This window comes from Populus euphratica, unplaced genomic scaffold (assembly GCF_000495115.2).
Source record: "Populus euphratica unplaced genomic scaffold, PopEup_1.0 scaffold766.1, whole genome shotgun sequence".
Lineage (NCBI taxonomy): Eukaryota > Viridiplantae > Streptophyta > Magnoliopsida > Malpighiales > Salicaceae > Populus > Populus euphratica.
The window spans coordinates 20,560-33,698 of record NW_011500626.1 but is presented as its reverse complement, the minus strand read 5'-3'; the positions used below and the strand labels follow the sequence as shown (position 1 = coordinate 33,698).

At 33.0% G+C, this 13,139-nt stretch overlaps 1 protein-coding gene across 2 annotated transcripts; it reads right to left on the bottom strand.

Annotated features, from left to right (window-relative positions):
• Nucleotides 1-917: 917 nt before the first annotated feature.
• Nucleotides 918-4,130, bottom strand: LOC105115750 (G-type lectin S-receptor-like serine/threonine-protein kinase CES101). Of its 2 annotated transcripts, XM_011012748.1 has the most exons (8): nt 2,871-4,130; nt 2,687-2,788; nt 2,419-2,597; nt 2,124-2,334; nt 1,774-2,011; nt 1,540-1,693; nt 1,126-1,454; nt 918-1,035 (listed from the first exon to the last, which is right to left on the bottom strand). In XM_011012748.1, the coding sequence occupies exons 1-7, from the start codon at nt 4,036-4,038 to the stop codon at nt 1,161-1,163; spliced, it is 2,346 nt and encodes a 781-aa protein (XP_011011050.1). In that variant the 5' UTR covers nt 4,039-4,130; the 3' UTR covers nt 918-1,035; nt 1,126-1,160. The 2 variants fall into 2 exon arrangements, with proteins under 2 accessions (XP_011011050.1, XP_011011049.1); XM_011012747.1 differs by lacking the exon at nt 918-1,035 and having other exon boundaries at nt 1,060-1,454.
• Nucleotides 4,131-13,139: the final 9,009 nt, after the last annotated feature.

Below are 13,139 nucleotides of genomic sequence, written 5' to 3'. Positions count from 1 at the left end.
AATTAAATGTGTTAAAATCAATTTATCTCCATCAATTTGGTATTGACCAATGAATCATGTGGGAAAAACCATATTATCCCCATCATCGATGCCAATAAAATTTTTTATTGAGAATGGCAAAAAGATCAATATTATTTCAATTCATATTATTTATGGTCTTTATCTACAATGTCTTACTATCTTATTTAGTATTTATACTAATTGGGTGGCCTGCTCTATGCCACGAGCCTATTTTTTTTAATTTTTTAAACCATAATTTAAGTTATAAGACCGAATGTACTATATGTGAAAACATTGTAAGGGCTAAAATAAAAATAAAACAACACAAAAAAAATTCAAAATAAAAAAAATACAATAAAAATAATGAATGTTAAAATTGCAATGAAAAATAAATCAAAAGCTAACAACAAAATTTTAAATTCAAGAGTTAATTGAAAAGAATAAAAATATTAACAAAAGGATAAAAAAATCAAAAGAATAAAAACAAAAAATAAACACTATATATAAACTTGGATTGAAAGGTGAAACTAAAAACAAAAAACCTTTATAAAAGATTCAAGGAAAAAAATAAAAAAATCATAAGAATAAGTATCCAACCCTGAACATCAAAATGTAATAAAAAAAACTAAATATAAAAAATTCTTTAATGTGTTTTTATAGACTAAAAAAAACTTCTAGATATAAATTGAAAAACTTTTATAAGTATTTAATTAAACAACTCAAAAATAAATATCAAATCCTAAATATCAAAAGATTATAAAAAAGCTGAATATACAAAATTCTTCAACATATTTTTTTAGACTAAAAAGAACTTTTAGATGTAAATTAAAAAACTTATGCACGTTGTTAATTAAACAATTCAAATATTACCGTGTAAATAACCCCCCCCCCCCTTTTTCTTTTTTTTTACATAAACATGGGTGCTAATTCACCTCATTATTTTATTAGATATCATAACGAATAATGGTACATATAATATGAAATACAACCTTGTTAAGAATTTCTAAGTATATTCCGAATGAAAATTAAATTTTGAGAGCACCAAAAAAAGACTAATAATTGAAAAAGCAAAATACGGATGGAGAATGTGTCTGCTCCAAATAGACAAATGACAAACAAAATTTAAGGACAAAGAAACCATCTAACGCTCTAATTATCCTCTATCTCGCATACATGGTTGACATAGAAACATCATTTATGGAACCAGTCTCTGCTGGATTTTCTTCCACAATACTTCTTGCATTGGAAAATGCAGGCTGTTTGGGAAGTGGTAATTGTGCTTCGCTTGTTAGCATTGATATAACATCTGACATAATCGGCCTATCCACTGCATTGTCTTCTACACATAGCAAGCCCACATGAATGCATCTCAAGACTTGGTCTTTAGAGCAAGATTCTCTTAGTATTGGATCCACCAGCTCAAATGGGCTACCTGCTTTCCATAGCTCCCATGCCTGAACCAAGTTTACGTTTAATGTTAAAATTAAGCTTATGCAGCTAGCAATGTATAATTTATGAGGTTGCATGAAATGAACTTACATATCCCACAAGATTAAGAGGGCGGCCGTCTATTGGAAGGTGGCCATGGATCTTTCTACCACTCACAATTTCCAGCAGTAGAACTCCAAAACTGAAGACATCGGATTTCACAGAGAAGATGCCCTCCATGACATACTCAGGGGACATATATCCACTGGATGGAAAAACTGAATGTCATGCTATTTTTAAGCACTTGAAGAGTAATGAATCATAGAACTATAAATGTATACGCACCGTGTTCCAACAATTTGGTTTGTATTTGCTTGTAAATCATTAATCTTGAAAATTCTTGCCATGCCAAAATCAGAAATTTTGGGGTTCAAATTTTCATCAAGGAGGATGTTGCCAGCCTTCAAATCTCTATGAATTATCCTCAATCTCGAGTACTTATGAAGGTAAAGGAGCCCTTGAGCTATCCCTTCAATGATTTCAAATCGCTTCTTCCAGTTTAGGAGTTCCCTTTTTGATTGATCTGCATTTAAAACATAGCAGTGAATATTCCAGCAATGTTATTCATCCAAGTCCAAAACCTTGCAAGAACAGAGATCTATTCACTTTATAGTATGATGGCATAATTAACTTACCAAATATAAATGAATCCAAGCTTTTATTAGGCATGTATTCGTACACTAACATTTTCTCTTCTCCTTCAATGCAGCATCCTACGAGTCTGACAAGATTCATGTGTTGCAATTTAGCGATGAGTATAAGCTCGTTTTTGAATTCCACCAGCCCTTGTCCTGAATTTTTTGACAGTCTTTTTACCGCTATCTCTCGCCCATCCGGCAATGTCCCCTGAAGTGAAACAGCTATCAACTCAATACTTGGTCTGAGATACAAAATTAACAGGTTTCGTTAAGTAATTTTTAACTAGACTACCTTGTAAACTGGTCCAAAACCACCTTGTCCAAGCTTATTCTCTGCAGAGAAGGAATTTGTAGCGGCCATGATTGTTGCAGCACTATAGACGTTCAAATTATGGCCCTTGTTTCCGTCATTTTCGAGTTCAAGCATGTCGTTCGTTGCATCCATTCTCAGCAACTCAAACAGGTACTCCTCTGGTCAGATTGATATGATTAAGTAAGCAAATCACTGAATTCAACAAGTCTTAGTGCATATAAAAAAAATATTATTTCCAAAATGTTACCTCCAAGTCTTCTCCTTCTCAGATACCACAAGAGTCCCGCGAGCCCCATCAATGAAACAAATCCCACAGAAGCTAAAATAATCCATATCCAATTCCTTTTCCCTAAATCCAATGGGAATTTGTTTAAAATTAATTACATTGTTGGGTTATAAATTGGTAACCAGAAAACGAAAGAACAGCTAACCTGAAGAGCCTTGAACAATGATGTGGTATTGAATTGCACCTCCAGTCGGGTCTGGTGTAAAGCTTGTATAATAAAACAAGCATCCAGTATTGTTGGCACTATTGTCTGTGGTAGGAACACCAAAACATTTACAATCATTCCAGCAGATGTCCATGCAATCACTAATGCTAAGACTAGAATTATAGTCCCTCCTAAACACTGGGTTAACAAAGGAACCTGATCTCAATTCAAAACTGTTACTATTGCTCCCGCATGCCCGTCCTGACCACCTCTCGCAACCAGCATCTATGTTATTTCCTTTACATACTGGGCCCCCGTGTGTTTGATGAGTAGTTAGATCTACTATGCTCCCATCAAATCTCAACTGCCACATTGAAAAATTCCTTTGATCCTGAGAAGCATGTTGATTTGCAGAAACATTGAACATAAAGTAATCCTCGTCTGCGTTAGAATCATTAATAAAACTGAAATCAAGTGTCCCTATATTCAGATCGAAATTTTTGAAACTAGTATTGCTCGTCAATGGTCCACTAGTCCAATAAAATACACCGCGCCGCTTAATGACCAACTCCTTTCCATTAGTATCCCATTCAAAAGTGAAAGCACCAGTGGGAGTGGGTACTAAGTCGCTCAACCACGACATGAGGGACCAGGTTCGGCCAGTTCTATGGTTGATCCCTAACTTCATTCCAGGCAAGAATGTGTCAGTAGGAAAGTCAAAGCTTTGCCATAAGACCTGTTGGCTGCCAGAATTTTCATCTTTGAGAACAAAATTGCCTGAATCTTCTAAAATAGCCGTTATATTGCTTGCAGAAGATCGACTCGAGTTAAAATCAACAAGATCACCACCAGAACAGGTGAGTTTCATATTTCCTGATCCATCTATTGCAAGAACCCCTGAATTGTCTGCTATGGGTTTGCCTCTGTTGGCTAGCCAAAAAGGGTTGCTTGTGTCATTGTTGTACCATATTCCCAAGTAGCTAGCATTCGACTCGGCAAAGCCGAGTCCTGTGAATCCTAAAGTGAAAAGCCCATTTTTGGAAACTAGAGTATTGGAAGAACTGAGGGAATCATCACCTTGGTACAGTGTGTCTGCTGCCAAAGCGTGAGAGGCACAGAAGCAGAACAGAAGGAACCGGTAGATCCAGCTAGCCATGCAAGGTAACATTCATGAACAAGGAAGAAAAAAGTAAGAAGCATTTAATAGATGATGAGCTATAATTCTAGATTTACTGGAAAGAAAATAAAAAGGTAGCCAACAAGTTTATACCTCGTTAATCAATGAAATCTGTTGAACTTTTTTTTTCTTTTCTAATTTATCAAAAAACTGAAAGAAGAACAAAAAATAATTAAGAAACCAATAAGAAAAGAAGGCAAACAAGAAAAGGTTTTGTTGACAATGGTCAACAGAGGGAACACATTTGTACAACGAGAAACTTGCTAGGAAATTGTTGACTGTTTCATAGGAAAGTTTGGGATAAATTAGACAATTAGCATACAAAATTAAAACAAAAGGTCAATTTACACAACAAACTTTTTGATATGGTAGTTCTGAATCGCAATCGAAATTTAATTGATGTCACGGATTAAAAACACGATATTATTTAAATATTATGGTTGCTAACCGCAACATCATTAAATATTGCAGTTCACATCCGCGATAAAATTTTAATTGATGTCGCAATTCACAAACACGACATCAGTTAATTCTAGTACTCTTAAGAAGGAAGAACCAGTCGACCAAATGATTTGGGCTCATCAATAGCACGACTGGATCCATCTCCTACCCCTGTTTAAGTGAACTTGTTCTTTATCATGATATCATCAAGAGTTAACCTCTCTCTAAAGGTTTCAAATTTAGCGCAGCAAACATTGAATTACAGAGACATATAGGTGTATCCTTCATTTTCTTCATCAATATTACAAAGCACAGATGCAGCCTCTCAACCCTCCCGTAACATGAAGCCAACATGATATTAATAAATCATTAATGTTAAATTACACTACCAGAAATTTGCCTAAAACCAATGGAATTATCGATTGAATAATTTTGTCGGTAAATTGTGTTGATAATTACTGACGGACATTGTTTTGTTTGTAATTTCGTCGATATATACCGATGGACTAATGTTGTCAGTAAATACCTACTTATTTACAGACAAAATATATAGAATTTTTTGTTAAAAAAATGGTTTGATGACGTGGAAGTTTTTGTGGATAATTTTACCAATGGAATGACCAGGGGATTCAAACCGGGATCTTCGTACAGTAATGTGACCAATTCACCATCAGAATTACCGATGGGATCACCAACAGAAGGCGTCCGTCGCTAATTCCATTGGTAAGAGTTAATATATCACCACTCTGTCGTCCCTCTCCTCCCCTATTTCTCCTTCTTCTTCCCCATCCCAACTCTCCCTTATCCTAGGATTTTTTTTTTACCTATAATAAATACAAGTATTTAGTTTAGGTGAAATATTGACATGTATGCATAATATGTATTTTTATCATAAAATCAAACAACAATGCAACTTCCTTCAGGTAGGATGTTTTAAGGTGATTTTTATATTGTCTTTAGTATAACCAGCCCCTTTATCTAAAATCTCTGAATACCATTTAGTGTTTCTAGTAACCATAAAATTAGGTGGACTCTTTTTCTCATTTTTATACCTTTCACATAACCTGATTGCTAAGATATCCCCACGATAAAGTTTAAATTGTGTAGCCATCTTGTTTAATTAGCAAATTTGCTTTCTAAAATGGCAAAGAAGCTATCTGAGATGACTTTAAAATTTGTTGTGCTAACCATTTATGCTAGGTGGTGTTATGTCTTTATACTTGAGCATGGTGTAACCATTTAGCTGTAAGGAAGTGTTGATTTTATACCTGGGTAAAATGGTTGATTGAACAATCACATGGGGAACAATACATGAACAATACATGGGTAAAAAATATATTTGTACTTGGACAAAGTGGAAAAGTTATTTCTTTGCACCCCTATTTGGAAAGTATCTTAAGTTTAGACAGATCATCATCATACTTAAATAGGGATTTGAGTGGAGACCATATTATACCCAAGGTAAGTGTTGTATAACATAGATAGATGAAGAATAAGGAACATATTGTACCTGAGTAGAGAAGAGAAGCTTTTGCTTAGTGTGGAGAATCCTATGAAGAAAATGTCATGATAGATGTTTCATAGAGATCATTGTATGTATATTGTTTAATTGTTCATCATATATTTATATCCTTAAACCATGTTCATTTGTTTAGGGATAAGGGGATAAGGGAAAAATTGACCTTGGACAAACATCAATTATTTTCATTTGTATACTCAAATTGGTGATTAATTATATTTTATTCAAGGGTAAAAATCTTGTCATGTTGATGAGCTAGTGTTTTTGACTCAGAAACTTTAAGACTACTTGAGCTCAGCCATACGCTAGGTCCATGGTTATGTGGGCCTGACAATCTGCTAGATCTAACATACTTGGGCTCAACCATAAGCTTAGCCCAACACTAGGTGAGTCTGGCGAATTGCTAGAACCTATAAGCTTGGGTTCAACCATGTGCTAAACCCAAAACAACATGGATTTGACAAATTACCAGACCTAATAAGTTTAGGTTTAGCCATGTGCTCAACCCAAGAAAACATAGGTTTGACAAAATAAACATGCTTGGGTTTAGCCATATGCTGAATCTAATGAGACGTGTTTAACGAGTTACTAGACCCAATACACTTGGGTTTAACCATGTGCTGACCTAAGGCTAAGTGAGTCTAGTGATTTACCAGACCCAATATGTTTGGGTTTAGCCGTTGGCTGAACCTGAGGCAACATGGGTTTGAAAATTTATCAAACTCATCTCTCTTAAGCTCAACTACTTTCTAAACCCTGTGAGCATATAGGTCATCAAAGACCTGTGTAAGGACTATGAGTTTCTTAGTATGATTATTAAAAGAACTATTAATGTTAGATATAATCATCTTCTTATATCTATAGATATATAAAAGGTCTCTTAAGGAGCCTACCACATTTTCATCTCATCAATGATTTGTAAGGGATATTTACCGCTCATTAATGATATGTAAGAGATCTTTATTCCTCATTAATATCATCAAGAGAAAATGACTTTCCAATCTTTCCAATCTCTGAAGATGATAAGGTTCAAGGACTATAAATATCCCCTGAACCATTCAGGTAAAATGTTCACTTTTTCTTACTCTAAAAGCTTTTATATCTTAGAGCATTAATTATATATATATAAAAGGAACAAACACTCTTGTTCTTCGAATTTAAAGCCTTTTCTTTCATTTATTACCATTTCCATTTAAAGTTACTAACTTTATTATCGGAGGGTCTTTAAGTCCCACCAATAGGGACTATTTTTGCAAGTACCAGGACTTCTATCATCAATTTTTGTACTTCCTCGGCTAAAGAGAAGGAAATATTGACATGAACATTTGATTAACCACTAACTAAACACCAAATAACATGATCCTTTAATATATTAGATTTTAAGACATTATCAGCTGGTGTCATATGTGAGAAACGCTTTTAAAAAACCATTAATTATCCTATTGTTTTATTGAGATCCTTATTTATTATTAATGACAGACAATTAAGACACTCCTAGGATAAGACATATAAATTATCTCTCTACTATAACAAATACTCTTATAGAACCAACCATTTAGCAGCTTATTAATCAAGTGCAACTCCTCACCAAAACAGTGTTGGCAAATTAGCAAACAAAAGAAAATGTACCTAAACAAGTCTCAATGGCATCTCAATAAGTTGTTATATCCTTCCAATCGCCTCCATATTAGTCATCCATCAAAGGTTATCTAACCATTCCAAGAAGCATATCCACCCTCTTGACTCTCGAGCAAATAAAGGATATTTTAGATGTTTATTTGGCCAATACGAGAAGGAGACCATCTATAAATCCTACCACTACATGCCAGAAACCTCAGGCTCTCTAGAACCCTATAGGCATAGGAGTAGAAAGTAGTTGGAAAAGAAGTATATTTAGGAAGATGTCTACACCCCCCCCATTAGATTAGAGACTCTCTTTTATTAAGATGAGTATTGTATACTCGTCTTCACTCAGGTAGATGATGAATCCACACGAGCATACCTGAAAAGGTTTAATTAGGAAATGCTTAAAGTTAAGGAATTAATAAAGTAGATAGCCTTCAAAGCCCTTATAAGTGGAGTAATGGGAAAATCTTTATAAAAGAAATTGTATGCCCTACCAAATAGAAGCTTACTAAAAGTGAAGCAAGCCATGGAGAACCATATTCAGGTAAAGAAGGAAAGTGACTTGTGCACTGGTCCTCTCCGTTTCTCTAGATAAAATTTCACTAGGGGGTATCCCAAGCGGGATCACTTTCCTAGAAAGAAGAAGAACTATAGGAAAAGCCAAAAGAAGATAACTAGGGAGTGCATGAGCTACCCTGAAATGCATATCACTCCTTTAAATGCTACTATTTTTGAAGTCCTCACGACCATTCAGGAAAAAGATTTTCGTCAATACCTTTAACCCTTAAAATCATCACCCAATATTCATAGTTCTAAGAATTATTGTCTTTTGAATAAGGATAAAGAACATGACATAGAAGATTGTTACATCTTCAATAAGGATATTGAAAGATTGATAGCTAAAGGTTATCTTTGCTAATTTTTTAAAAGGAATTCTCACCCTGAGCAAAGAAAGGATGAGCTTGGTCAATCTATGCAAGCATTAATTGAAGTCAACTTCATCTTAAGGGGCACCTCTGTATATCAAATGTTGATAAATGATACGAGTGCAATTAACATCCTCTCCTGTGAAGTAATGGCACAAATAGGGATATCTCTGCTTAAGACTGACCCTAGAAAAAATTCATCTCATTAGGATAAAAGGCCCAGGCATACCAATTAAAAGCATCTTGGAAATCCTAGTCATTATGAGTACTCCCCTAAGCGTGTCTCTCTACAACAAATCTTCATAGTTATCGACATACCCTTGACTTATAACACCATTATAGGTAGATCTTTTTCTGCACCAAATAAATAATGCCATTAACACCATTATGGGTGGACTATTACTATGAATTTGTGTTTGGTTTAGTTGAAATGAAATAATTTTTAGGTTGAATTTAGGGTTTATAATGAATTTAAGGCTTATTGAATTAATGATAAATTAGTTATGAATACCATCAATTATGATTTATGGTGGATTTAGGGTTTATGGTTTGATTCATGTATTGAGTAAGCAATGGAGATGTGAGACACATATTTCATCTTAGGCATGGGGAGAATACGCACCACAAGATGTGGCAATTTTACTTGGATTTTTTTTTATGGATGGGCAATGACATTTACTAGCATTAGTAATCAAATTCCGTTATGTGAGTGATAATTTGGATTGGCACTTGACACGATCAAAGAGTTAATGTCTTATTCCAAGTGTAGGAGTGTCGAAGTAATAAATAACCCGATAAGACCGGGGTCGAACCACAGGGAGGTGAACTATATAAATTATAAATAATAAATATAATTTAACAAAGAGTTAAAGAGATCTTTAAGATGTGAGATTAATGTGAGGATTAAACAATGATAAAAACAGTTGTCAAGGTTAGAGGATCCACTAATGGTATTAGAAGTAAATATAATATAAACTCTTTTTATTACTCAACTGCAAACCACACACAAAGAAGGTTTCAATCGGATGATTTATCATTAATGGCTCATTATAAAGTATTAACATGATCATATTAATTATCTTAATTAAGTAACACCAATACTTTTAAATATTGTCAGGTATTCATAATGTTAACTTATGTTAACAACAAATCAAGTTCCTCTTATACAACGATGTCGGTCGAAGACTATGAAGGATCAAACATTTATTGTATCAGGTGTTATACAATACAAATCTAGATTAATCATTTAACAAGCAAGATATTAATAATTAGTAAGATAAAAAGATAAGACATATTAATAACAAACTTTCTTGGATATAAACATTGATGTCTATGTTAAGTTTATAATAAACCTATTCTAACACCATTAGAGAAACCTTTACACCTTGACATAATAAACTTAGCTAAACATAGTGAAGAAGAAGAACATAAATAAACTAGATAAGAACATAGTTATGATGAAAAACATAAACAAGAGATTAATAAAAACAAAACTTAAACATTACAAAAATACAAAGAAAGAAAGTAAGAATATGATCTTGATATGAAAATCAAGATGCCTAAATGAATGGCAAATGCCTCCTTTTATAGGCTAAAATCCAAAACTATTGATTGGTTGACTAACTATTTAGTTAGTGGGCAACCATTGATATGGTGGCTGGTTATTGACATTATTGGTTGGTTATTGATTTTGTTGGCTGGCCAAAACATCATTACTAACATCAGAATTCAAGCACATAGTCTTCATGAAAGTTGTGGACAATTATCTCAGCTTTTCAACAATTAAAAAAAAAACCAGAGCTCATTTTTACTTCTAGAACTCGAGATATAAGCTGGACACTGAATAGTGTTTGGGCTGCAGGACAAATTCAGACGTCTCTTTTGTTGCTAACATTTGAACTTCAAACCAGCAAATTTGAATCTTAGACTCTTCATGAATGTTTTAGGCCCATGTCTTAGCTTTCCATCACGATAAACTAGACCTAAATCCAAGGTCCACAACTCTAGTTATAACCCAATAATCGAATGGTGTTCCAGTTTGAATTGAACCAGCATCTCTTTCTAAGCTTAGTCCTCTTTTATCTCTTCATTTTCAATAGTTAATCACATCGATCAATCCTTTGAATTATGAGATATACCTACATTTAAAATAAGCATTTACCATAAATTAAAGATATCTTATATTATCAAACTTGTTATTATAAAACATGCTTTAGTTAGGAAATTTAATGATACTTTAGGTGCAATGTAATGATATAAAGCCTTAATGAGAATGCACTTTTAAGTACTAATCACACCTCTCAACTAGCTTATTACTAGTTCCTAGTAATCAAAGCGTTAAAATAGAAAAACAATTTGCAAGTTCCACAAAGCAAGGCATTCATCATTCAACTTCCATTAATCTATCCAAATAAACAAACTCTTATTAAATTTATATATCTACTTCCTACTTCCTACACAAGATATTAATAAATCTTCTTTTTGTGCTTAATATATCAAAACATAACTATGGGGCTTTTCTTGGAAGATAACAAAATTTTATTCTAATATTTAAGGTTAATTTCCTTGAGTTGAGGTGATTATTATTATTATTTTGATAACTTGAAACACAACGCATCCTTAACCCATGTAACGAGCTTTAGGCTAGTGACTCCTGGACTAGTTAGTCTTAGGGCATTAGGTGTTGAGATACCCCTTCGAGCTTAGTAACTCGGGTTGTAGATACTAAGATGTAGATAGTACAATGTTTGATTTCCTTAAGCTTTCTCCTTAACCCATGTAACAAGCACTAGGCCAATAACTCCTAAGTTAGTTAACTTTAGGGTACTAGGTGTTAAAACACCCCTCCAAGCTTAATTGCTTAAGAGCGTGTTTGGGATTGTGGTTGCAGTTGCTTTTCACTCTGAAAAGCATGCTAATAATATTTTTTATCTTTAAAAAATTATTTTTGAGATCAATACATTAAAATAATTTAAAAATATTAAAAATATATTAATTTAAAGCAAAAAAAAATTCAAATTTTTTCGAAAGTGCTTTTGAAAAGCACTCCCAAACAGGCACTAAGTTAAGGAGGTTACAAAACCAAACTTATCTATTTTTTTATTTATTCAATTTTTTTATATTTTATTATTATTATTATTATTTTCAAATTATATATTATCCCTTTTTTTTAGTTGTTACCTTTAAAAATAAAACATAAATAATTTAATAATCCAATATGCAACTCACAATCATATGTTAAAGTATGTGTGTGAAAATTAAGGTTTATGAATCTTTGTTAACTAGGTATATGAGCAGAATCAATTGATAATAATGCGAGAGTTTGTAAACCTGAATATTTCAATAAGTATTCTGATAGACCTTATTAAGAATGTTTATTAAGATACGTCTCGAGAGTTACTAAAATTCCTCCTTTACTCTAACATCCTAATAATAACAGTTTTACAAATGGTTTTAATAATAAAAAATACAGTTAGTTAATTTTTTTATAATATCAACTACTACCCTCTCCCTCCAATCAAAACGAGACATTGTCCTCAATGTCTTAAGGTAGAAAGATAGAATATAAAAGACATCACCTAAAATAGCGAAAACTAACAAACCTGAAACACACTTAAACAAATATAAGAAATAACAAAAAAAAAATATGCTATTAATAAAACCAAAAGACACAAGGTTTCACAAACGACGGCTTAAATCCAATCTAAGCTTTTTACAGCTTTTTATAATTGACTAATTTATACGACTTATGAAGGGATCAATTACAGTGATGAAATATTGTAGTTGATCAATCAATTGTTCAACAGTAGCAGCAAAGATTATGATTTGTCGTGCTGAAGATGTTAGAAATTTCTATTCCACAGCTTGATCAAGGAAAGACAACAAATTATCATAAAAACCATTAACATTTAACAAACTTATAAGTTTATGGTGAATGTGTAGTTAGGCCCAAAAGAAAATATGAAAGATTTCTTCTGATGTGCCTAGACCACCTGGTAAGGCAATGAAGGCGTTAGGCCTGCATTTAAAATGAATATTTACCATGCTTTTTTGCAGCTGTCTTTTTTGAAGAAAAATAACTCCCACATGCTTCAGAATGACAAAGTTTAATGACACTACTTACCTCATTGTCGGGAATGAATCTTTGAAATATTTGATGAGGACAATATTTGAATAAGTTAGGGTCATCACAATAAAAGCTCTTCACTTCGTTCAAAAACTTTTCTTTATCTTGGGTACTCCAATCAGCTGGCAAATCTCCTAAAACAAGAAAATTGATATTTTTATCATACCAAGGCATTGGATTAAGAGAAAGTAAAGATTCGCATCAACATTTTCTGTGCTTGTTTCATCCGTGATTTCTTCCTCAGAATAAATCATTTGCAAATCTTCAGTTTCATCCAATTCATTTTTACTTAAAGTAGATTCAAGTTGATCATAAATTAATTCGTCAATATGATCAACTTCTTGTAAATCATTATCATCTCCAGGTTGCTTGCAAATGTTGAAAATATTCATCTCCAATGTCATGTTTCCAAATGATAGCTTTATCAGTCCGTTCCTATAATTAATCAATGCGT